This window comes from Symphodus melops (genome assembly GCF_947650265.1).
Source record: "Symphodus melops genome assembly, chromosome: 4".
NCBI classification, from domain to species: Eukaryota; Metazoa; Chordata; class Actinopteri; order Labriformes; family Labridae; genus Symphodus; species Symphodus melops.
This window is the reverse complement of record NC_136694.1, coordinates 5,744,793-5,772,401: the sequence shown is the minus strand read 5'-3', so window position 1 is coordinate 5,772,401 and position 27,609 is coordinate 5,744,793. Positions and strand designations below refer to the sequence as shown.

The 27,609-nt window shown below is 41.1% G+C and overlaps 1 protein-coding gene across 2 annotated transcripts; it reads right to left on the bottom strand.

The window, feature by feature from the left end:
* Positions 1 to 37: 37 nt before the first annotated feature.
* Positions 38 to 26,913, bottom strand: slc41a1 (solute carrier family 41 member 1). 2 transcript variants are annotated; one of them, XM_079342667.1, is made up of 11 exons: positions 26,795 to 26,913; positions 24,589 to 25,749; positions 18,811 to 18,918; positions 12,614 to 12,685; positions 10,935 to 11,079; positions 8,977 to 9,123; positions 7,203 to 7,350; positions 6,173 to 6,252; positions 5,288 to 5,422; positions 4,934 to 5,082; positions 38 to 4,274 (listed from the first exon to the last, which is right to left on the bottom strand). In XM_079342667.1, the coding sequence occupies exons 2-11, from the start codon at positions 25,072 to 25,074 to the stop codon at positions 4,089 to 4,091; spliced, it is 1,656 nt and encodes a 551-aa protein (XP_079198793.1). In that variant the 5' UTR covers positions 25,075 to 25,749; positions 26,795 to 26,913; the 3' UTR covers positions 38 to 4,088. The 2 variants fall into 2 exon arrangements, with proteins under 2 accessions (XP_079198793.1, XP_079198792.1); XM_079342666.1 differs by lacking the exon at positions 26,795 to 26,913 and adding an exon at positions 26,123 to 26,370.
* Between the last annotated feature and the right edge of the window lie 696 nt (positions 26,914 to 27,609).

The window sequence follows — 27,609 nt, the reverse complement described above, 5'->3', positions numbered from 1 at the left end:
CAGTGTGTGTGAGTGATTGAGATGACCATACCAACGGTGATTTTAAACCATATATTTCTTTATTTCCAGCAATTTACAAAGTCCTGCAGGGAGAAGGCCTCACAGAAGATGGGTTTTTACATGAATCACCACAAAGAACCAAAAGACCTCTGCTCCAGTAAGACATGATATTGCATCTCTTTCTAAGAGCTGACAGGTGGAATTTTAAATTCAGACTCCGAATCAACTGGACTGGGACTGCTGGGCTGATGGTCAGTTTGGTTCCCTGTGAGTTTACAAGTTTACAAAGTTTGAAGCACTGAAGTTAACAAGGCAGAAGGTGTTAGGGTTCTTTAAGGTTTTTTTTTTCTTTTTACATGTACAGTGGGAAAGAACAGGAATCAGGGTTTTTTGGGCGGGGGGGGGGGGGGGGGGGGGGGTAGCAGATTTTTGTGAACATAAGATTTAAAAGACATCAGACCTTCTCCCCACTCCTGCATCATATAAATTCTATTACTTACACATTACAATCAATTTACTGTACATCCTTTATCATATTAATCAAAGCTACTTAAAGAGTTGCTACTCTGTGGGGACATAACTCCTGATTGGTTACTCTGAGGTGAGCTTGGCTCTGATAGGTTAAGGCCTTTCAATGTTTTATAAGTATACTATCCATGTGTGAGACATGGTGTGTGTGTGAGACAAAGTGTGTGTGTGTGTGCGTGTGTGTGTGTGTGTATGTTGGTCTAAAGACTGGTATTAGGCACTGTACTATTAGCCCAAATTTCTATGGCAGCAGGCGCCAAAGAATGAGAGAGAGAGAAAAAAAAACAGGAGATGAGGAAAAAGGACAACAAAATGGAGGCAAAGAAACAGAGCAAAAATGAAATGACAAAATAAACAACCTTATTTAAAGAATAAATATAGTATTTACAATTTGCTTTGTGTGCTTATATAAATAAAAAGACAAAGCAGTATGTGCCCCCTTATAGAAGTATTCACAACTATCCACTGACACGGAGGCAGAACACTGGCGCAGGAGGAGACGGACAGAGTGAAAAGATGGAGGGACGTATCGCATAGAGGAAGACAAAATAAATGTCCCCCTGTGTGGTGCTTGTGTTTGAATCCAGAGGACAAAGAGATGCTCTATGAAGTAAGGAGAATCCCTGCAGTGCCCTCTGATGTCTGTTTTGCATATTACAGTACTTTGTGTGTTCAGCATTAAAAAGTCCTTCGTCTTTTCGGTTGTTGTTCGTTTGCTGCATTTCATGACACTAAAATGGTGAATTTTTCAAAAGATTATGGAAAGGAATAGCAAAAGAAAAGAAAATCTTTTTTTTTTTTTTTTTTACATAATCAACACATTTAAAAAAAAAAAAATCAGTCAGACCAAAAAGAAAGTTATTAACATGTAAAATCATCAAGTTTTGCACATTCACATTATGTGCCCTGCACATGCCTTCTGTTGGCCCCATAAACAGCACTAAAGTCTGACCAGCATCACATGCAGGTGTCTTCTAAGTCTGCTCACGGCCAACACCTGTACTCCGTCAGTGTAAAGCCTGTCAAAATAGCCCACAGCCTCCTTTTCCAAATTTCTCTTTAACTCAAAGAAAAGGTCCGCTCTGGTCAACCAAGTCTCAAAGACTGGTTTTAAATAGCATTGTGCGTGGGTGGAGGAGGCATGATCTAATGTTTAACCCAGGTGTCTCCGATTTTTCTCCTTTGATTTAACATCAAACATTCAGTACAAACGTTTCGGTTTCTGTCTGAACAGAGGTTAGTACGAGTTAAAACGTTGTTGTCTTAACAATGAAAACACAGGAACAAAAGATGAGATGTTTAAAATTGGATGCAGAAGTTGACATATTCAGTGATTTAAGCCCCCATGTGGTCAGCACTTTTGACATTTTTTGCAACTGGTCCACAGTGTGAATTTGTAAGCAACTTTGAAACTCGCAAGCTAGCAGGTAGCTGCTAGCAATAGCGAGTCTCTGACAAAAGGGGCACAACAAAGTGCATGGTTGGACAGAAAATGAGCTTTGATAGCTATATTAGTTTTAGGATGCAATTTTGGAGTGTGCTCTGTTTGCTACAGGGTCAGCACAGTCAATCACAGAAGTACTGATATGCAGTACAATATCTCAACCTCTAGGGTGCTATAATCAGAATATAGAAAACAAAAATATTGAAATACAACTTCAGAAAATATATTTTTGCTCTACCAATTCAACTAGTTCTGTGTCTGGACCTACACTGACTTGTTTCCTACCTTGTGTTTAGCACAGACCAGCTACCTGGTTTGAATATCATGTATTTCTATGTTCTATTTAATCATGCAGTGAGTTAAATAAGGGTCTGTTTTGTGAGTAAGAGTACTGAAATGTTCATTTACAGTATGCAGAACACCTGACTAAGGTGGAGTGATACACATTGTGAAAAGTCCCAGTGATGCTCTATCTTATATCAGCATCGAGGAAATACCTTTAGTCCAGCTACTACTTGGTCTGAGTTAACTACTGCAAAATGGAGATCTGGTCTGAGTCCCCTTCTCTAAAGGGGAAAATGGATTTCATGACAACTGGTTATAACTGGTTCCAACTTAAGCCAATAAGAAAGGTGTACCAGAAATTACTTTAGCCAATGTGATCCAGCTGTTAGCCAACATCAAACTTTGTTGGTCTGTCTTTTTGTATTCCGGCTCCAGCTTCATCTAAATGCTTTGTTAAACTTTAATAAATCCTCAAATTAAATCAATTATCCCATAAATCATGTCAGCAATCATAAGCTCTCATCTGGTATCAGACTCTACCAGATGAACCTGAACAATCATATCCTGCCTTATGCAACTACACTCTTTCAATCTGTAACAATACACTCAGTTGGCTGAGCTCTGCAGGTTGTTTCCAGTGTTATGCAACATGTTGAATCTCTTGTCACTTACTTTAAGCCTGGCTTGGGCAACATAACAAATACAACCAGTAGCCTGCCTCTGTAGATAGTAGGCAGATGGTTTCAGACACGCGGATTGATGCTAATATCACTTAAAACCAGCTCAAGCTAAATAAGACTTTTAGCATCCACTGACGCAATGTGAGTTGTAACTAATAGTTTGTGTCTTTATGTGCGGGGTGTACTGAGACATGAGGCTCAGGCTATTTTATTAAAAAACACTAGGGAAAATGATCTCTGTGTTTGCCTAAACTAAGAAGAATCTTAATTAAGAGTCAGGACATGGCATTATGTTGGTCCTCGAGGACTTTCAGCAAACATGAGGAATCACATACAGGCATCCGTATGAATTTAAACTTAAAAAACAAGCATTAATTTGGTATTTCAAATCACAGGTTAAACCGTTTTTACAGTGGTTGTGTCAAGAGTTTGTGCTGTTTTAATTTAAATTTATTAGCCCTTAATTGAGAGGAAGCGACTTCACATAATGTAAATCATAAATCCTTCACTTCTTTTGTTGTTGTGGTCAAACCCCCTCTGAGAAAACTTAAAGAAGGTAGAACAGAGAAAAGCAAGAGGAATTCAATCAAAAATTAAACATTAGTTTGCATTCACTCTGAACACATGGCAAAGCACTTGGTGATTAAGTCATTCGAGGCTTGTTTGGGTATATTTTGTGCTGACTTTTGTCTTTGTTTCAAGTGTTAAAATGTCTTTCGAAAACCAAAGAGCTAACATCCTCATTGAAAATAATGAGGACTGGCCCCCTTCACATACAATAGATGTCAATTTCTACTTATAGTAACAATCACTGTCAAAACTATTAGGACTCAGTTGTTAGGAAACATATAGGAGGAGAAGTAGTGAGTCCTGTTGGACTGGATCCATCTGGGTTTTGTTCAGCGTTTGAGGTGGCAATATTTGTGTCTCCGATGTCAGACTCACACACCGTCTGAGCTCTGGGCTGCTGAAGATCCTGAAGTAGGATGCTGCTGCACTATAAAAAAAATCACCATACCTTCAATCAGAGCCCGACAGGAGATTAGCCCTTTGTTGTAGAAGTTGTCTACATTCAGATAACATTCAGGCATACAGGTGATGTTTGCCATCGTCCGTGTCCTCTTCTTTGTCGTGCACAACGTGCGTTGCATTTAGTTGCCCACGTTAGAGTCTCTGTCCCCGATGAACCAGCGCATGTGGAAGCAGAGGGCGAGGAAGCCAGTCCCCAGCAGGTCACCCAGAGCAGTTAGGTAAGGGATGGAGAAGTTGTCTGGGTCCATGCCTCGGCCCCACATCCAGTGGACCATCCAGTCTGCCAGGTAGAGAAGGATTATCACCTGGAGATAGGGAACATGTGATAAGTGACATGAAGCAAATGGCAGAGGTCGGATTTGAACCCATAGTTCCCATCACAACAATGAGCAAGCAACATGACCCCTAGGCTACCGGTGCGCCTGAAATAATTTTAAGAGTCAATGGTGTCAACACTAGCAACATAAGGGATACAATAGCCACTGTGACACATGTGTAAGGGTGATTGCTGCAAGTAGGATTCAGTAAGGACAGCTAAATGTTACCACACTCAAACAAGCAGGTATGCAGCATTAAAGAACCATGATGCTCTTTCCAAAGCTCCCACAAGCACACTGTAGCCTGGTCAACTCACGTTAAATCCAACTTTCTTTGGCCAACTATGCATAATATTAAAAAGGTAAGAAGCTGAAGTGTCGTTATTTTGAAAACAGCTTTAAATGTTGTCATTACTCTGTTTATTATGTGTGGATTGGCAATTTAGCAAAGTGATATATCATAAATCATTTTAATTGCTGCTTGTTCAGTGTTATGAATTGCAATTTAAGGAGTTGCCATAATTGTTTTCTCAGAAGTCAAATGACAGACGCACATCACTTTGATGCATGATGCTTTTCATTTGCATGTCATTATGACTTGAAAACATCCATGTAATTGCCCCATGAGATGAATAAAGACTGTGTACCTGCAGCAGTGCAGCACCCATGTAGAAGGTAATAAAGATGGGTGTCAGGGTGGTGTGGCCCCCCCTCAGGGAGTTGATGGTGTATAGGAAGACAAGGTGACCCGGGGCAACCAGGAGGAACAGCACACGCGATGAACGAGAGTTCACAGCTGGAATAGACAGAGCACTTTTAAACATTTTATTTAAAAAAAAAAGAAGAAGATGGTTGTTACTTTAATATGTCGTAAAGATCTCTTTTAGGACAGACTCTGGCAACTCAACTTGATATCATAATAAGAAGGGAGCCTCCCAAATCTTTATAAAAACAGATCTTTCTTTGAGTGTGTATTCTCATGAGATAAAACGCCAACTTACAGGAGCCAAAGAAGGAGGTGCACGGTGTGGGGCATTTCCGGGGGGTGGGGTTTGGATCCCCCATGGGCAGACCGTTCATGTGCAGGTAGGTGGAGATTCTGCTGGCCTGAACCGCGACCAGGTTACCTCCGACACCTGAATGACACACAATTGATGTGACAACATGTAAAAAGACAGATCAATCCTCCCCTTTTTTTCTCCAAGGCTTGGCCCTGCGCTTACTCCTACACAACTGTGTCAATGAGGAGACTTTACTTTACGCACCCTTATTCTATCACCATTTTTTACTATACTCATTCCAACTCTTTTTAAATATGTGTTTTTCCCTGAGTTTCCTTTAAAGCTTATATATAAGTGCTTGTCTGTTAATCAGACAGCACAGAGAGCGGGTTTTATTGATCGAATTGATTGATTGAAAAACCTGGTTTATTATTTCAGCTTTAAGGAGTTTCAGTTTAAACCTGGTTTTAATTTTAGAAAATACAATATTACTACTTTACTGACTTTGTGACAGATAGTTTCAGTTAGATAATCAGATGCCCTTAATAAAAGGAAGTGATAGTTTGTACTACCTACTGAAGATACACACAGATAATATGTATATTTTGCTACATTCACTCCCTTTTATTGAACATTTACATTAGCCAAATTACAAAAGTGTAAGGAAAAAAAAGCAAAGAGGGAAAACAGATTTCTTTAAAAGGACAATCCAGCTGGCACAACTTAATTACATTCTGTTGTAACTTGTTGATGTTTTGCTTGTTGTCACAAGAAAAGGAAGAACTCTGGCGAGAGTTGTAGTGTGCAGAGGAGAGGACTCATATTGAAGTCTATGTCCTCCAAACATGAATTGTTAAAAGTTTCCTTTGATGTTTAATGACTCACCGTTGATGACAGGAGTGAAGACAGCCATGCCAGCAAAGTTTGGGTTGGTGACGGTCTTGTCGAGGATCAAACCACCAACGCTAAAAGACAACAACAATAATACAAAGGTATAGCATGTATACCACTGTAGTCAAGTGCAGTGTACGCACAACAGCTTTTATTCGTTGACTGCTTTCTTATGATTGTGATTATTTTCTCTTCATTGAACTTTTAAAACTCAATACAAATATTTTGAAATAAATAACAGAAATGGCTGTTATCTCCTGCATGATTCTTCATCGAAAAGTAAGTACTTCCTGTTTGATGGTGAACAACACATACAGTTTGATGGCAACAGTTGGTGCAGGCTTTCGAGCGGAAAGGTAGTATGTCTAAGGTCTCAGTATGTCTAAGGTCTCAGTATGTCTAAGGTCTCAGTATGTCTAAGGTCTTTGGGTGATCCGTACCTATTTCTAGAGAGAAACGAGCAACTGTGTAGGAATGGCTTGAGCCAATTCAGAAGCAAATACTTCCTGCTGTCTGCAGGTGGTGCTGTGACTTTAAGAGAAATACATGTTCAGGCATGGCCCTGTGTCTTGCATAAAAAAACCTGGTGATGTCTTACTACTTTCACTAGCTTTATAATTTGAACATTTCCATTTGATGCTTCTTCTAATTTTATTCTCGAGGGGAAACATTTTTCCTTCAGGATCACTTTGTTTTCTAACAATGTCAATAAAATATGAAAAGAAAAGTATTAAAATGTTTATTCTGAGAAGGGTGTATCTCCAAACCGGTGATTTGGATTGTTTTAACTTCAGTTAACTATTTGAAACCTCATTGGATTAATTAGGAATGCAACTAATCCAAGAGGCATTACAGGGATGGGTTTTTTTCTGGGAGGATTGTTACATTTCAGAAAGTGTTTTTTTTTTTTTTTACATTGACAGAAAGTAAACAAATTACAAAACGAGCAATAGTTTATACTCTATCTGAAAGTAATTGTATTCTATGGTGTGGAAAAACATGAATTGATCCCTGTGTGATCTACCTGCTGATCGCCATGGCGATGATGACTGGCTCCCAGCCAGAATAGAGGAGCTCTCTAGTGGATGGGATCCTCCTGGCTATGAGCACCCATAGGGGACACATCGCCACAAACACGGCACACACCAGCGGGTTGGCGTAGTCGTTGTACTCTGCGAGGAAATTAAGAAAGGGATAGTTAACACATGACGGTGGTTAATGCAACGCTTTAGTTATGCTCAGTAATTTACAAAAAAGTCAAAAATGTCATGTTTTCACTGTTTTTAGAGTTATTTATTTTTTTAGAGCATTGAATTATGTTTAAAGACCTTTCCCGTTTCCTTCGTTCATACTGAACCGTGCGTTTAGGATATTTTCTCATAAGCAGCTTTATGTGACATGTTTGAAAGCTTTTTCTCAATAAAAAAACACAATGATAAACTTGTGTTTGCTATGAATTGTCACATGCACTTAAAAAAAAAATCAAATAGATGCCATGAGTTATTTTTACATTTGGTTTTTCAAAATTAAAAAAAAAGGAGAACAATATGTTATGAGAAATGACGCGTGAGGTCGCTGCACTAAACCAGGATTGACATCTGAAGTTAGCATCGCCAACATTAAAACTATATATTCTTTCTACTAATATCTTGCAAAACACAGTAAATCCAAAGTTATTTAAAATCATATGAACAAAAATCTTTGGGGTGAAGGGATTATCGCTGTCGTCCCACAGCGAGGAGGTTCCTGGTTGGACAGGAGCCTCTCTGTGGGGAGTCTGCATGTTCTCTGGCTTCCTCCCACAGTACAAAGACATGCTCTTTAGGTTAACTGCTTACTATAGATCGCCTGTAGGTGTGAGTTGCGCAGTGACAGCTGGGATTGGCTCCAGCCCCCCGCCATCCCGAACAGGAAAAAGTGGTATAGATAATGGATGGATGTTTGCAATGGACTAACAATAGTCACGATAGTTTATTAGTTAGTATTATAGTAATAATTATTATTATTAAGTGTCTACTTTTGGACAATGGTCTCTGCGTAATAATAATAGTGTCTTCTAAGCCTGTTTATGCATGACATAAATTTAACTCAGTTTAATTTAGTCATCTCTCCATTTCTAGAATTCATTGTGTATTTAAAATATGTTTGCATATTGGGATTCTAAGCACTGTGTGGTGTAAAACCTCTAGGTTTAAGTTAAACTGCTTGGGGTTTGAGTATTGAGCTGGACCGACAGCGAGTACCCGATGTTGTCTCTAGGAGGCTTTTAAATTGAAACTACAACCACAAACACAGATTTAGGAAAGCAGACCACCTTTCTACACCCAGACAGCAGCTTTGTTTTTGTTCATTTGAGCTAAAAGTGACCCTTAACGCTTGACATAATTCTTTCCTGTGGTTTTTAAGGTGAGGAAGTCTAAAAAGAATGTAGCAGGAGTTGGTTACTCAACAGTCTGGTCAGGGTGGCTACATAGCTCCTGTGTGTGTCAGGAGTGTTTGTCTTTCTCTGGTGTTGAAAACATTTGTGGGTGGTTAAAACACTATCACAGAGCTAACAATAGAAGCGATATCGGTATGGAGTTCTGTGCCTCTAAGTACAGCGGGTTTAGGCGTGGGCGTCTATAATTGTCTTCACTCCACCCAGCCAGACACTCAGTCACAATTCAAACAAACAATTGCACACATGCCACTCCCTTTTTTTTAAAGCCTCTTTCAAGATATTAAAGGCTTTGAAGTTGCATCAAAACTGTAGCAACTTTGGTGACACTACTAAACTTCAGTATGTGTGTGCTTCCTACCTAGTTCCTTGAACAGTCCTGTGGAGATGCCTGCCAGCAGGGACAGGGTGATCAGATCACCCAGGCTAGCAGCGATGGGCGTGGCCACGTTGTCCGGATTAATGCCCACTTTCCTGGCCGCAATGATCACTCCGATCATGACGAGCCCTGCGGGGTGAGATATTTAAATATCACATAATGAAATATATCTGAGGCACAGTCACATGTATACACGATTCTTTATGCAGTATGTAATGTTCACTGTGTCCATGTATCACCAGCTGTAGCAGGTCTCAGAATATGTTTACAGGTGTGCACAATCTGTTTCCAGGGAAATGGATATGAAATCATTTTATTGTCATCAGGGAACTGTAATGAAAAAGCCTTAAAGGGGCTGTATGTAACTTTGTCACATAATTAAATCTAACTTGTGTTAAAAATGAGACATTCTCTGTCTATCTGTGTTACTGTGAAAGCTGCAGGAAGTGAAGTTCTATGCACGTTACTTCTCATAAACGACTGGCCTCCAGTACAACACTGACTCCACAAGAAACCAAAAAAGCTTTTAGCTGTAGAAGCCCGTCGAGCTAAACTAGAATCTGACCGGCAACGGGCGAAAACTAGAGTGAACATGGGAGAGCTTTGATCATTTTTAGTGATAATAACCGACCCTGAGATGGCTTCACTTCTATTAAAAAAAGGTAAGATAATTCCTCTAGACCATTTGAATTTCACGGCAGATGAAGACGCTTGCTTGTGTACATACGAGCAACAGGTGGTGCAGTTAGCCGAGCAGCCTGCGGTGTCTCTAGAAATGCGATATTTTTGAAAGTTACGTATAGCCCCTTTAAGGTTTAGTGATGTGCTAACATTAATAAGACAAGACAATACAAATCTGCTGTCCAGTTGGAGTCAACGTGTGAAGACATATTTCAAAGGATTTGATGTTCTTTACAAAACTGGACAAAAATCACTACATGGTTAACACTTTCCTCTCAGTGCAAGGACAGGGAAGGATGCCTTAATAATGAACATTGCATCACATTAATGTGCTTACATTCAAAATGAGAATTTTCATTCTAGATTTTCACCACAAGTTTGAAGTATCAGTTTTAAAAAATATCTCTATCAGACTGAATCATCTCAGAATTCATGGGATGGATTGAACTGACGCACTTCTCAAATCACCTGATTGTTTTTTTTTTGGTGAACCACTGACTTCACATCCACCCACCACGAGCTTCCTATTTGTAGTTCAAGTTCAATTTTATCCAAGACCTGTATCTTTACATTTATATACATCTGCATATACCTCACCATTATCCGTATGAGAATGTTAACATGCTGACATTAGCATTTCGTTAAAATTTATGCTAGGCCTAAGGGACAGAGCAGCCGTCATGGCTTTACAATCTTTGCTCTGTGAAATTTGAACTCTTCTTATGTTCAGAATTCAAAATGTCCTTATTTAAAGGGCTAATCATGAAGAGCTGTTCATTTTGACTCATTAACAGACTTGTTTACAACTCACTGAATTACTAATAATTCAGGTCAATCTGTTACAGCTCATGACTTTTATTTGTAATGAGATCTAAGCTAGAAGTTCAGCACTGCAGTCCAATGTGACCGAGACATGCTTGTTAACAAAGTGGTCTCAACATGAAAAAGCTGAAGACCCAGCTCCCCACTCTTTGATGAACACATTCGCACTTCATGATATTGATGAGGATGAAGCAGATGACCATATTTGGGATGTTTTGACGCTGATAAGAAGAACAACCGTCGATGTTGTTGTTGATGACGCTAGATTAACTTCCTCTGTGCACTTCCTGTCAACACCTGTGGCCCTTCCTGAAGTCGTTTCCTCCCCCCTAGAGCTAGCGTTCAACTAACTCTCTGATCTTCATCACTTAATATAAACATGTCTGCTTAATGAAATGGAGAATAAATAAGTGTCACATCCTATGTGGTAGCCGTACCTAGCAGCAGAGAGGCGATGAAGGCCGTGGCCACGCTGGAGGCACACAGCAGGACTGCATGACCCATCCTGAAGTGTCCTTCTGGGATCCAGCCGAAGATCACAGCAGCTATGGAGGCAAGGAATCCCACCACTGTAGCCTGGACCTGAACACCAACAAACACATCATTATTACTCTCTCAGTTACAGTGTAGACATACTAAGACAAAGACACAGTACCTTGTTATGTGTGTGCAACTTTCAGGCTCTAATAAATACTGGCACTTAAATGGCCTTTACAGTGTTACAGTACATCAATCTACCCAGCTCCCAAAACAGCTTAGAATTGTAAGACATCTGATCTCCAAAATAACTCCTAATAGAGCACCATTGTGACCCAGAGTCAGCGCACAATGACCCTTTAAGAGAACAGGTCAGCACCCAGCCAGCGCTGGTTTGAAGTGTTCCAGGAACTATGGACTCAACAAACATTACATAATCACAAGCCCACTTCACATGGCATCAGAGTGACAGACTGAGCCATACAATAAAGCGCTCATTTTAAAAGGAAGGAAATACTGTTTCAATGATCTTTGTCAAAGATGTGTGCATACCACAATTATATTAATACATAGTCAGATGCTTTCCCTGAGGGGCTGGGACTGACCTTTTATTCAGGTTACGATGATTGTTTATATCCTTGTTTATGTTGACTATCTTACACACACATTGTGAAATGCGTCCCTGCAGTCTCCTGCACACCCTGTTTTCTATCCCAGCTGCCCTTTGCCTCTGCACAAGATATTTTCATAACAATTTGTGCTTTACATCTCCATGACTCACCAGTTTCTTTGCACCTGTTTAGATGGTCACACTAAAAGTGTCATCATAGTACTGGATGAAGCCTGAGTGACATCAGCCATATGTTGCAGCAAGGTGCTCCGGCTCATAGGCAGCAGCCGCCATGCTAGTAATGCTGCCTCACCCTAACTTTCAGTCAACCTAACTGTCTGTAGGTGTAACATTGGTGTGTAAGGTTTTATTTCAAAGGTCAGAGGGCATCTATGACTCTCTTTTTTTTGCACCTCTAAATGACATCTAAGATTATATCAGGGGATTTTTTCAATTTGAAATAAATTTGCAAAATGAGCTATCATTTAGAATAATGTGTATTAATATCTTAGGTGAAGTATAATCCGTTGCTAAGGCCTGCATAATGATTTAAAAATCATTGTTGCATGTGTTAGATTACAGTAAATAACACTTGAAAATGATTACCTTAAAAAGGTAAATAATTGGGAGGGCTGATGTGGTGTCTGCTCCGTGTGTTGTCATGTTGTCATTCTACAGGCAGTATATGAGAGGCTGATCCTGATACGGCACAACCTCTGTTATAATGCATGCTCCAAAACAGGAGCCTTAAACTCATGAGGGAGTTTTCTTTTTTAGAAGTAAACAGAGTGAGAGTAGAAAACTTGAAAGCAGAGCTAACTAGCCAAAAAGAAAGAACTTTAAATATTCAGACTTTAAATAAAACGTTGACACTTTTTTGCATAAGCCTTAAATCAGGAAGTCAAAGATAGTCACGATCCAATTACTCGCCATAACTGTGTTACTGCCAGTAATACTGAGAGTGGTGTCAGAGATGCTCCATGACACACAAGTTCACCTGATAGTCCTCTAGAGATGTGTTCCATTTACCTGGATGAGGGCCAGGTTCCCCATGATCATCTTCCACATGTCCTTGGCTGAATCCATCTGACCAATATTAGCCTGAAATACAGACAAGAACACCCAAGGTCAGCACATTATCATCTGTGGTTGTCTGTTGGGTGTATAAGCATGCGTGGGTGCACAACGTGTGTTCATGTCGTTGCCTCTTGGTCCCGTCAGAACAATTAGATGTCAGTTCTCTGGACAAAGACCCTCTGATGCGTTTCCCCCACCCTGCGGCAGACTCCACTTAGCTCATCTCCAGTCTTTCACGCACACAATCACAAACACACACGCTCACAAACACAAACACCGATGGTCTCAAGTGGCGAGTGGCTGTGGCTACAGTGGGCTACTGTGTGTCCAGAGCAATGATCCTGATGCTCATCCACAGTGAGAGGACACAAACAGAGGATCTCCTCTTCCTCTCCCTCCTCTAACATTTACATAGGCAGAGGGAAGAGAAACATCTGGACTCATAGAAACACATTCAAGTCTGTGTGCGAGAATATCTGCTTCATCATACAATACAGCACATTAGAAATTAACACAAAGAAACAAACTGTAGTAGTCTTTCTTTTGGGAGGAATGAGGCTGGGTGTCATGTTTTATGGATACTCCAGTTTGATTTAGTTAGATTTGACAGTTATTTTTTTTATCAGTTATGATTTCACAGTGCTCGCCAATCTGGAGCATCTTGAAGCAGTCCCATTGGTCAGGAAGTACTTTATCAGACACCACGCACAAGCTCCTGGTTTAGCTCGGTGCTGTCATAAACTATTGAGCAAATTACGATTACGAGTCGATTGTTTGAAATGTCAGAAAGGGGTTCTGTAATCCGTGATGGATTGTGGGTAAAAAGTTTTCATGTTCAGATCTTAGTAACAACTTCGGCCAAGTGAAGGGATTTTTAATAAAATGTCTGAGTGATTCCCACTTCTGGGTCTTTTCCATTCAACTTGTTTTTGTCACTTTTTGGGAGATTCACTCCACTATAATTTCAATAATTATTTTACTTTGTTTTCTTTAATTCTGCTGTGTTTGTTCATCGTGATTTTCATTCTTCCTTTTGAATGGACTTGGGGCGTTGTCTGTGTGTTTGAAATGTGCTTGATAAATGAAGCTGCTGAGCCTTGCCTCATCATCATAACCCCTGTTGGCAGACGTTTTGCAACAAAATGCTTTCATAAAACCAATAAACCAGAGAGAACCAGTTAGCCAATATTTGATGAAGAACACCAAACAATCAGTGCCATGCAGAAATCTGCATAATAAGTTTTAGAGAACAAGTTTGGAAAGAAAACATTTTTCAAGTTGCATGACAAAAAACGTTTAGAAGAAAGCTAATGTTGCTCTGTGTCTGCAATTTGCCTTCATGCATTTGTCAGCTTGACATAGCTTGAGAGTTGACTAGACAAGTAATGTTATCTGACTTGTATATTTAAATTATTAAAAAAATTTGTTAATACCAGAATTTAAAATTTCACTTAGGCAAATCAGAAAGATAAAAAGGAAAGAAAAGCGCTATGGAGTTTTGGTGGAGAAATGGGAAAGTTTGAGAAATTACTGTAGCAGATTCTGTGGTATATGATCATAAATCTATATACAAACTGTCCACAGAGGAACATTTAGGCCCCGTCACACTGTTTGAAGATAAAACGCTGTGCGAGAAGTTAAAGTGGAGGGTCTGCAACAGTGAAACAGTAACTCCCCTGGTTGCTTTTTAGCTGCATTTTTTACTTTAAGTAAAATTTGTGTATTTAGTTCAGAGAATATAGCATAGAATTCTTTCACTTTTTTCCAACTTTCAAATTTCACTACCAAATCTACATAGTGCACTGTTAACATAAGACACCTCATTTTGTTGAAATTATAAGCATTAGCATTAGAATTAGCACAACAAATTAGCATCTGCATTAGCATCAACATTAGCAGAGCTGGAACAGTAAATTAGGAATAAAAAAAATTGTCATGACGTGATTACATAAAAATAAACTCAGTGATAGAGTCACTCGCCTCTCAACCACCCCCAACTTCTGCAGCCACATGTTTTTGTGTCCTTGGGCAATTTGCTCCGGCCGCTCAGTCCGGTGCATGCATATGTATGAGTGGATTACTGATAGACACTTCACAGCTGCTTTCTGCCATCAGTGTGTGGATTGGTATAGGTGTGACCTGCGGTGCAAAAACTGCTTTCAGTAGCCAGACTACAAAAGCTCTATACAAGCTAAAGTAAATGTACTATTCACTTGTTATATTAAAGATTAAAAAAGCTCCAAATGGGACAAAACTAATTTTAAAAACATTATGGGATTGTCTTGATGCCTGCATGTTCATATTATCTTGTTCCGTGTATTCAAGGCTTTTCTCTCCCGCTCAAATGTCTCACACAGGCCCGACCTGGCAGCACGACAGGGAAAACTCACAAGCCCTGATGACAAGATGATCATGTGTTTAGGAGGGAATGTCATTATAACTTGTGTATCTGCCAGTTACAACCACGCAAACATTCGCTCAGCCAATCAGCAGAATGCATGTGCATGCGTGCGTGGATGCCTTCTGCTATGTTTGTCATGCAGAGGGGGCAGAATGCCACAAAGACTGATAAGACAGAAAGATAAGCCCGAAACCAAACATTAGTACAGATCTTCAGGGGCATCATAGAGTCCCAATGAACCCCACAGACACACTTCAAAAGACACTCAATGCTGGCTGTCAGACAGAACACAAGTCTGTAAAGTCTTTTAGGTCCTTAGATGAGGACATTTCATTTTTTTGTGAGTTATATCAGTAATGGACACAGGAAATGTTTGGAGGAGACATAGGGGATGACATGCAGCAAAGGGGTCAGATCCAAACCCACAGCCGCTGTCATGCCTGTGGCGCATGACATACCCGCTAGGCTATAGGCAATATTAACTTTACCAAACGCATACGCAAAGGCAAAGCCTGGTGTTATTTGATGATGATGTGCAAGGATGATGCCAAGTCCTCAGCTTAGTGAATGTGTGTTTGTGAGTGGATGGGTGGATTATCAGTGTTTGGATCATGGATGAGATGCAGCACTATGAATGTTGTGAACATGATTCATGGATGACATAAGAGGCATTAAAGGCTGTTCAACCCTACGCTTAAGAAGCATCTCTGTCCTTCAGTTTAATGATGATACCATTCATTTTCAGCTCATAGTAACATGATTCTTGTGTACTTTGAAAGATGAAAAATTCAAAGAAAAAAAAGGTTAGAAAACAATAATTCTAAAAGTCATGTGAGCTGAGAACTCACACTGCCAGCCAGTATGAGGGATTACATGATTCTTTTTCAATAATAAGCGCATTAGGAAACTTACAGTGGTCCTAATCTGCTCATAATTAGTGATGACGTGGAAAGAAGCGTGGTCCCGCTGGGGCTGGCCAGTAGAGCGCTCACAGTAATGTCTCAAGACAAGCACCAGACTTCTGGCTTCTTTAACAGACTATGATGGATTGGAAAGTTCACAACTGGGACCGATGGGACCAAGTAAAACGTGGTTATGACTTTTTGACAGCTTATACAGCTACACAATCTCACTTCCTCAAACTGTTCTGTGCAAACTGGTCTCATATAAAACATGTTTGTGTTCGAGCAGTACGGGTGAAACACGTGAGTCCTGATGCGTCTGAGCCAAATACCAACAACCATTGACAACGTATTCAATCAGTGTCAAAGCACGAGTGATACATTGTTGAATTAACTTTCTGATCTGACATTGATTCACCATCACATCTGAAGTTAAAAAAAATGAAACACTGATCAGAAGTAATGGGGGGGGGAATCAGCAGAGGTATCATATCAAATATTAACCTTTAAAAACACTTCCTCCTGAAGATCTCATTCAGAGAGTCAAACTCTTTATAACATGAACTCCCATTATTCTGCATGCCCTATATAATGTTGGAAGTGTCTTTATACATTTAAAACTTTAAAAAAAAAGTATGAATAAAATGAAATATGATGGAAAATGTTACTTCACATTCTAAAAGATTCGAACAGTCATTATTAACAGTCTTTAGCCCTTCAGGTTTTTAATGTAACTCTTAATAAATACATCAAATGATACAAACAGAGAAGTTCACGGCTCATTCTCCCTGACTCCTGAACAACTGATCACTTCCAGACACTGTTTGAGTTTGCAAAGAGTTTTCATCATCATCTTTATATATGAATCTTTTACAAGTAATGCAAAGGGATTCTTCCCACAACTTTTTAATAATGCACTCATACGCTGAGGTTTTTTATCACTTAAGAGTCCCTCTGTAACCAAATTATGTTACTGGAATATTAATCAAATATTTAAATGTGATGCGCTCCCCCAGCCTGTCAGTGGATGCACCATCGGCTGAGAGTTGAGGAGGAAGCCAGTGCCGGGAATCTTTTTGAATTTGTCCTCCTGTATGTCAAACACTTTTCTTCTCTGCTGATGGGCACTGCACGTCCACACTGCCAACATATTAGCTTAATGGGTGTCTGTGGCTGTTAATGTTTGTGTTGCTGAGAAAGGACATGAAACGCTAGTGAAAGCTTTTGTGTATATGCATTAGATCGGATCAAAATGTGAGGAGACACCGGACTGTTCAGGCTAACTGCGGTCAAACTGTGCTCACGTGCCGATCTATGGTTACACCTTTTAACTTGAACATTTCAACTTCAAATCAACTGGTTTGGTTTTGCAGTAGCTGCTGATGCAAGGATAAAATACATGTGATGTGAATGGACAATGTCGACTTTCTAATGTTAGCCTACTAAATTATCTTCACCAATTACTACGCTACTCAAATTAGCGTGTACCATTTGAATAGATCTGAATGAGTTGTTTCGGAAACAAATATGTCCCATTTATTTCCAATGTTTTTTGTTTTTTTTAATAGATTACGTCTGTCGTGTGACTGAGTTGAGCTTCTCTAGCTGGGAGGGACACTGTTAGCTATGCTTCTTAGCTATGCTTATCAGCTTCGTCACATTTCCTGCAGTCCAGTGGAAAGAATGTGAGGATTGGTGCGCTCAAGGGCAATGTGCTTGTTCTCTTATGCCTTCAAGGTGTGCTGTTAACCTCTGGTCCCAACTCAGCCTTGAAAATACATGTAGCCTAGCTTTAGCATAAATCTTCTACTTCAAACCCTGCAGATATGCAGACTCGCAAAGTATGATGTTGCCTTTTAGCTAAATTTGGGAAAACCAGCAAAGCAACAAAAAACAAAACATTTTTCAGTTGCAGGCCATTTTGTAAAATGATTTCCTGCGACTTACTGAATTTAGGAGATAATGTGAATGAACATTTTAGAGAGTTACCCTGAGTCATTTCAGCTTCACAAAGCAAATAAACATTAGCTCAAGGAAAGAGCTATAAAGAGTCAGTAACAATGTGTAAAAAAAAAAAAAGGGCAGGAATGTTGCTATCAGTTTGTCTGAAACCTAGAGGTCATGTTTGTCCATATGACCTCTGATTCCAAACACAATCTACTTTAATAGGGGTGAGAGAGGTTGTCAGGCAATGACAGATCTGTAAACTTTGAAAGGGGAAACACCGTACACAACCACAAACAACAGACACAGTCCTCTAGCCTCAAATTACTCAATTTAGCATCAATGTAAAACAAAAGGCAACATTGCTAGAACACAGATTAAATCATGTTTTATATAGACCCGTCTGATTGCATCCTATGGTACCGTCAGTAAAACACCATATACATTATTTTCTTAAGGTAACAGTGATACAAATTTAAGTTCCTAGCAGCACACAGACTAAGCCAGAACTTTCAGAACTGTCCAAAGCATGACAGCTGGTTTGCCAAAGACATAAGAGTTCTCGCAGCTTCACTCGTGACAGCGCAAGATAATATGATATGTGGTATAAAACTCTTTAAAACAAACGTAACATCATTGTTCTGAATGGTCAAACGGAGTGTTTTGTTCTGAAAATAAACCAAATGTTTTAATGTTGTTTGGGGTGTCTGACTTCCCGCCCCGCTCGATCTTTTCTTCGCTAAATTTGCTGGTGCTGAGACGCAGAGCAGCAGAGCCAGTGGAAGCACACACACTGAATAAAGTAATAACCTGTCAGCTCCACCTGTAACGAAGCGCCGACGGCCTGAACACACTTCTGGTGCAATTTAGTCGTCACGCTTACACAGACATGCATATCTTACCGCTGTGGAAAGTCTGGATGCCAGCGTCATCTCCAGGTTGCCTTTGAGTCCCAGCAGTGCAGGAACGAGGATGAACACCTCCGACACCTCCGTAAACACCGTCCAGTGCTGCAACAATCAACATGCAACATCAGTAACATACAACATGAACTTAATGAACACAGTGCCATATTGGAACAGAGCATATCAAATACAGAGAGACATGTTACACCGTCACCTACATGTGGACTGTATTCTCAGTTAGGAACAGAACGTCCCTGTGACCTTAATCTTTATTGATTCAGTTGTGACCTCTATGTTGGACCAGACTGTCAGCCTTTACAATATACAGTATGTAGCATGTCAGCTCTCTGCTCCCTTTAAACAAGAACGAGGTGAGCGGAACCTCAGGATTAAAGGAGTCATCTGTTTTTGACTGTGTGTCCTTTTCCGTGATTTATCGTCACCCATCTAACTTCATGTACTTTAACACGAGAGCAAACGTACCTCACTATCATCTAATAGCATCTTAAAAGTGATCATATATCATATAATATTTGAGATTGTAGTTTTGAAGTGGATTTACAAAGTTTCCAGATCTTTGTACTGCTGTCCCCCACAATCAAGTGTTGCTGTACCCTTTATTTTCAGTCAATCATAGTTATCAAATAACTTTAAAGCAGTATTACAGTATAAGCAACATAACTTTCAAATACAAGGCCATTAATGTTCCAATACCCTGTAAATATTTCCTGAAGAACGTCAGCTTGTGTGGGTTTATACAGGTGCAGGTACATTGGAGTGGCACACTTAAAAGAGCATTTTGATGGGGCTCATGTACTTTTGACAGATTTCTAACTTCTGTAGTGTTGTAGACGATCGACAAAATAAAAACACAACTTCACTTTATTGAATGACACAGTCGGTGTACGCCAACAACATATGTTCAAAGCGTTTTAAAAAGTTTACAATGATGCCGTAGTTTCACGGTTCCAATTTGGATTTGCTGTAGGAGGGACAAGAAATTAACCTGGCTATCGACGCTGAGCTGATAATTACGCTTACAGCTGGTAGACCGAACTGTTCAGTGTAAAAATTAAAAGCGAGGATTTCCATTAAATTAGCTGAGTAACAGAAGAATCATCTGACAGTTCAGTCTTTGCAATAAAATAGCAAGACTGAACTATGATTGTGGAAATGAAATCCAAAACGCTTATAAACTTTTAGGCACACATGGCCTTTCTGCTCTGCCTCATCACTGGGAACTTTATGAAACTCCATGCATTCTCCCCAAACCAAAAGACTGTGTGAAACAAAGTAATCCAAGAACTACACCATCTTAATATAAAGGTGGGCTAACTCAAAATAGTCACAAATCATGTTTGACATGTGATTACGAATGTGTCTGCTCATCCATCTGCCAGTTATGAGTAGATGGAATTTAAAGTAATGTATAGCTCCTGTCTTTAGACCTGACCCTCAATAACCCTTCTCCTGGCTGCCGGCCAGTCCTTGAGCAGTGGGTTCCCTGTAAGTCCCTGAGCCTGTCACTGTGTTGAAGTGCCTCTCTCTGCTGTTCCTTTATTAGGAGCACATGCAGTGATAGCAAGTTTGTGGTCTACTGTGGCCACAAACTATTGCAGAGGCCCGGGCCATCGATCCATCTCCTGTTAAAAGTGCTTATCTTTGGAGCCAGGCCCAAAGGCCCCCAGCACTTACAGTCCAGTCTACCCAGAGCGGAATCAATATTCACAGAGGCTGATGCAGGGAAGAAAGGAGGAGAGCAGAAAATAAACGAGGGGAGGATAATAGAGGAGTAGCTCACGTTGAAGCAAAGTAAAAACACAGTTGGCCTGCATTTCTCACAGCAGCCAGCTTACATGTCTGTTTTGGTGTGTTGCTCCCACTGTGCATCCAGATGGACAGGGCTGATAAGGGGAGTTACAGTTCAATTTGTCTTGTATCAGCGGGTTGGCCACCAAAACTCTTATGTGAGTTAAACTCCTTCTGTCTGTCCTTTGCTGTCACCAGGCCAGGCAGAGCTCTTTTCCAACAGGCAGCTCCTCAGCCTGGCTGGCTGCCTTCTGCCAACCCAGCACCTCTGTAAGCACTTCTCTCCTTTTTCCAGGCCGCATGTTTTCAAGCCTTCTCCCTGTCTCTCTCTACTTCTGTCTTTTTCCTCTATCTCCCTCTCTGCCTCCCCTGTGGTGATATATGTTGTTGTCTCCATGGAACACTGGCTCAGAGCCAAACAAGCCCTCCCTCCCCGTGGCCACCTCCGCGGTTCTGAGAACTCTACTGGACAACCCCAGTACCTCTGTGTACAGACCTATAGGAGCTCTGGTATGCAAGCCCCCAGAGGGTCGGGTTGCCCAGTTGAGTAACACAGCACCGTTTTATTTGCGATCACTGTACTTACTGTACCGACAGGAACGCTGAACCTGATGGCATGCAATGTCAACGCAACTTCGGCAGCGTCCCAGAAACTACATCCGGTGGTGTCCATTTCATTTCACTGGTACTGTTCCAGGCATGTGTGCCATCATGTGACATTAAGGTTACAGTTCACACCACTTTGGCCCAAACAATTGGACGTACCAAATGTGAACATTCGCTATGTAATTAGACCTGCTCAGCATTAACCAATTGAACAAAGAGGAATACATTGAATTTCAGTTGAAGTATTTCCGTCATGTGGGAAGAAGGTGAACTGAAACTGAAATGTCCATGTGCTTGAAGCGGAAAAGTTATGAGCCATAAAGTTGCCATAAGAAGCACTGAAGCTGCCCAACATCTTCACACCTTAAAGACGCACGACGTGCACATGCATTTTGAAGTGCAAAATATACAAGCTGGGATCCAGGAAGTTCTGCTGATCTGGGACAGGGTGAAAGATTAGCCAGGGTTCGAGGGAACACAAAGGCAATCTAACCCTCTAATCCTTTCCACCATTATCACTCCAATGCTAACCAGAGAAGGGATGTTGTGAGGTGATATAACTGTGAGCTGATGGTAATGATTGTTAGACAGAAATGAGCGAGCAAAACACTTAAAATAGGCAGTCAAATAGGAACTGCAGTTATCAGACACTGCTGGAAGTTAATAAAATGCACTTTGTTTTTCCCGCTTGGACAGATTGTAAAGTTAGGTGGCACTATTTCTTTTTTTAAGAGAATGGTGAACCATCGATGAATACATTTAAGTATCAATTCTGTGCAGTAAACTGGGACAGGTTTGAAAAAAAAAAAAAGTGGTTGGGATGGTCAGTCAGAATCAGTTTGAGGAAATAAGCCCACGCTCTGGTTTCACTGTGGTTCCTGCTGTAGCAGCAGACAAGTGGATGTGGTTAGACCAAAATGGTGACTGGTGGGCAGTGAGGGTTTGGCTGGTCGAAAGCCATTGTGTGGATTACCATTTCCTGTTTACTGGTGACTGTTTTTGAGGCTGAAGCTCTGTCCCACTTCTTTCCTTAATTTTGCTGTTTATGTCAGTGGACACCACAGTGCAGGACAGACGGCTAGACGTGGCGACAGACATCATAACACATGCGATAATGAGAATTTAATGGACTGCCAACTGTTTTTGCATTTGGATAATTTCTTGTTTTCAGTGGAAGAAACATTTTAGGATATGTCCTGTCTAGCAAATTACCCTGTCGGCCTTTGACAAGGGCATTCCAAGGAAAACTAGCACTACATGACCTTTTCCAACTATGCGCAACCTTTAGTTAGAGTGAGCCGGTAACCCTCAAAGTCCTAAGTGTCTGGCCCTAGCTGTAAGAGCTGTTAGGTCATTCTGCTGCCAAGTCACTGAGCACAACTATGCAGACATCTTACCCTTCCATACCAGCCTGCACAGTCCTTTCAGGGCCAACCTTGAGTGGGAATGAGGCCATTAGCTCTGTGTCCATGTATGTGATGAAGATGGTAATGGAGACGTTAAAGAGGTCACATTTCAAAGAAGCTGTAGGGAGAATGACGCAAAAAGCGAAGCCCTTTACCTAGCCAAGTCGTAACCTCTAAACTCGGGCAACGTCATCAACAGGCTCAAGTGTATAAGAGATACAGAAAGGAACTGGTTCAGTGTGACCAAACCAGTGTGTGTACTTGCGTGTGTGCGTGCATGTGTATGTGTGTGTGTGTGAGTGAGTGAGTGAGAGACTAAAAGAATTAGACAATTACCTTCATGCAAGGACAGGAGGGATTAGCTGAGTTAGCATTTCACTGAGTCATGAAGGGTGAATAAGCTGGAGTGACAATCTGCTCTGTTTAACTAGCAGGAACATTTGTTTGGACCTTACTGTCAAGCCTTACCTCTCGGTGAGGATCATGGTTAACTAGAGAGAAAGATGAGGCGCAGCACCTTCTATGTCTTCTCTTTTCCAGCTTTACCTCTAGAGGAAATATGTGCAGAGTGTTTTGGAAACTGGAGAGACCGCAGCAGCATGGTGCCTTGGTTGAGGCAGCATGAAAACTTTTTGACCTCAAACCTCTGCATTCCTGGTTTAGTGACGATACCTAACCACACGGTAATGAGCGCTTTGAAACAGCATTGTGTTTTGTTTTCACACTGACTTTTGCTAGACTGAAGACTGCTGCCATTTCAGGTGCTCAAAGAAAGTACACTTCTTCCCCTCCCTCCCCTTCTCCTCTCTGTGCTCAGTTCCTGGGGTCCACCATGCTGGCATCAGTATGTGTGTACACAATGTGCCCGGACTGGTCTCCTGGCAGCCGGACACTTCAAACTCTATCTGTATCACAAGCTGACTTCAGAGTAATACTGTAGTTGACCTGTCAGCATGACTTTGGTCTGCATTGTTACACTATATATGCACACTCAATTATACACAGAGACTCTTCAGTGAGTCAAAAAAAAAAAAAAAGGACAGAGAGGTTTTCTGAATAATGAATTATTAATAATAAAATATAAGGTCTAATATATGAATGAATGAATCAAACAGCTCTCTGCAGCTCTCTGGCTACATGATATTATGCAATAAACCTGTTATTGTCTCTATGTTGTTGAAGCATTCCAGAATACAAACAGGAGGGTGTGTAGCATATTATTGAAGACTGTAACAGTATGTGACTGCTCTAGGGAAAGGCCAGGAGGCCTTTGACAAGCAAAAGGTTTAGTAAATACCCCCATGTGGCGTCACAACCCATCCCGAATGACATTCCATCATTACAGTGACTGACATAAGGATCTAAACAGGTCCTGCTCGACCAGTTCCTTCAAATTCCAAAGAGGCAAGGCCATTTGAAGAACATGAGACTTAAATACAGTCTGCCTGGAGGACAGACTCTACTCTACTGGTAAATACAAATGTATCAAGTTGGATGGGTTATTTCTTCAGTTGTAATTGGATGTAAGAAGGGGAAAAAAGGGGAAAAAATAAATACACTGATTTACATGGGATTGGGTATGCCTGGGAACTATATTTGATCGTGTCATAGTATTTTTCAAGATAACGACAAACTTATTTAGGCTCAAACCAGTTTTGTTCCACACTCATCATTCTTCCAGAGCCCCCACAACATTTGATTTTCCACTGGTGTTTTCCAATAGTTCATTTGACTTGCAAATCCTATTTGATGCAAAAAGTAAATAAAGAGCTCTTAAAAAGGAGAATTAACTACACTGATCCTTTTTTTTTTTCTTCATTTCACAGATTCAAACTAGTATTGTCGTTATTGTTATCAATATTATTAAAACCTGACACATTTTGTCAATATTCATCATCAGTGTATGTTTTGTGCTCACAGCACAGAGAAGAGAATATATGTTGGGATCACTCACCTGGACAATGTCTAGCACCATTCCAGCTGCCACTGTCCCAAACCCAGCCAGCAGGAAGGGGAACACCACCTGCAGGCCAATGGTGAAGGAGGTCTCTTTCAGGGGCGCTGATGGTTCTGGGCTGTGGTCGGTGCTGGTGTCGTCACTCCCGTTACTCTGGCTCGCGTTCTCCAAGAGAGCGTCCTCCTCCCTCTGTCCTTTGGCATTGGCCCGGCAGTCCATGGCCACAACAATCTCAGACCTCTCCTCATTCTCTCCATTCTCACCAACCCGTTCATTTAAATCTGTGACCTCTGTGAGCTCAAACTCGACCCCGGTACCTGGGCTGACGTCCTCTGAGCCCTTGGTGAGAATCACCGGGTGGACAGAGCTGTTGGAGTTGAGGAAGGCTGGGGTTAGGGGACCTCCCTCTTTCTTCTCCTCAATGGCCCCAGAGGACATGTCGATGTCGGGGACTTTGTCTTGTTCTTTCGACCAAAGTACCATGCGGAAGCCTTTTGAAGACAATGGGCTTGAAAAAGAAAAAAAGTACGCTTGCCTTGGCCTTATAGTTTTGGGGAACTTTGAATGGAATTCGCCACCTGATCTGGCTTTAAACCTGATCAGTTCAATTGATTTATCCCATTAAAGAGGCTTAGAGGGAGTTTGGGTCGCTATTGAAGACCAGGAGAAAACTGCTCTGTAGGAAAAAACCTGCGGCAAGGCATATGCAGCTGTGCGTCTGCAGAGCCCGTGTTCCTGTCGGTGCTTCGGGAGCAGAACCAGTATGTTCTCCATTCACTGCAGGGTGCTTAGGGAAGGCCAACAACAAAAAGAAGAAAGCATACTGTTTCAAAACAGTAGAGAAAGGAAAAATAAAGGCTCGGGGACTCACCACAGAAATCCCCTCCAGTCACTTATAAACAGTCCTTCAAAGTAAAGAAGAATTTAAAGGAAAAATAAAAATCAGAAGTCTCTTGCCGGACTGTAGTGCAGTATGGTCATGCTCTGGGTCCACTGATAATGTCAGACTGGTCGATGTACCGGTCTGGAACTATCTCACCTTACACCGCGTGGCTCCTGGCAGGTATTCAAGGGAGAGATATTTAAAGGCCTGCAGTATGAAGATAGAATTACGGGCTGCAGAAAAGCACTGCACAACCAAGAAGTGTGGACAGTCACCTGGGAAAAGAACAAATTCATTGATTAATGACAATCCTGCCAGCTCCATTACAGTTTATAAATCATATTCTGGTGAAATCATCAAATGATAAGAAACTGTTCAATAGTGATAAAACAACTCTTCATAGTGCTTGAGTCACTTTCCACATAGAACAAATTTAAAGAAAGGTGATGTTTTAACTTTAGTTTTCAGGAAACATGTTTTTTTTTATAATAGGCCAACTATATACAAAATATGAACTATATTGATTTTCCAAACAACTTTCCTTGATAATTGTGGACTGAAATTCAGTGTCATGAATGTTTTACCAGATAGATAGCATTTGACACAGGATCATTAGGATATAAAATATTTAAAATAGCAAAAACTTACAATTGCATAATGTGACACAACTGCTTGAAAGTTGACGAAATACCTCTATTCTAACACCAAATTTCTTCAAGCCCCTCCAATAGCCAATCAAATAATGAAGCGTAGAAAAAAACATTCACTCGACTATGACATTATGGCAGGTGTTAAGAGAGACAAAGAGTGAGTCTAAAAACAGTTTCATCCAACGCTAAATTTTCCTGACGGCGGCTAAAAATATTCTCCCATGAACAGAGGCGCTGCGTACATCCTCTGGAAACAGTATGACACCACGGTCAAGGTTTCCCCGAGGCAGAGAAACAAGTTCTGTCCAACCTTTCAAAATAAACACCGCAGCCCTCACAACTTCAAACTGCCTTTAAGAAGTCCACCAGAACATGAGTTTGTCTTCCGAGAAAAAAAAGCTCACCCGGAGTCAAAGTAAATTTATTAAATCTTAACATTTGAAAGCCCGGGAATATCTGGGATGCTGCATATCTCACTAGTTCCTTCACTGTAAGCAGAATAAAAATACAAGTTCAACACAAAAACTTATGTCACCGACAAGGATGACATCTAGGAAGTGTAACCTATTATCTTCCCCATAATGAATCCTTTCCAAAGTAAAACTAAGTTAAGTTAGTAATAAATAAAAAGTCTTATTTGGAAGGTCAATCGACGTGCTTCGTGTCTTACTGTAGCTCCTTTGACGAAGCTTTTCTCCGCCTGCATGTTGCGACATCCGCACAAACTTTTTCCCCGCTGAAACAATCCTGTTTAGTAGTCAGGACCAATACAACCCGAACCCAACATGGCAAAGACGTAAATTAGTGCTCCCCTGGTCAGCACTGAATAGACGAGCCCTCCTTTCTATTCTACTGCTCATTTAAACGAGGGCAGGGGGCTTTCTGTTCCAACATCGGGCTACAGCCTGTGTCACTGCCAGCTATCACCACGAGTATTAAACTCACACGTGTGAATGCAAACGTGCCGTGATTTGTCATTACAGCCTAAATGAGCACCATGTAGAAATTGTTAGAGCTTTTTCAGTTTGAGTCCACATGTGACACATTCCTTTACATCACTGTGACACTCGAAGCCGGCTTCTCGCTGTGCTCAATGAAACGTTCAGCGGCTCGTACAATAAAAAAGCTCCTCGGCAAAGGTTACCTTTTTTCTGTCAGCAGTCCGAAGAGGAGAAGCAGACAAGCCTGCGTGATGAGCAGTAACAGCACGCGGACTGGAGTGGCAGGTGGAGTGTATCCTCCGCCTCTTGGTAACGCGTGAAGGCTGAGGCGTGGACGCCGGTGCGCACGCCTTATGTACCGTACCGGCTCCGCACACAGCTGCCTTAATGGTTAATGGAGGTTAATGGTTAAACCCTCCCTCCCGCGCATTGAAGGCTGGCTCCCAGTCTCTCCCGACCCTGTAACATTGTACCCGTCCAGTGGCCCCTGCCGCCCGGCTGCTTTGATGCACATCTAATACACCCGTCCGGTGCAGGGGGCCAG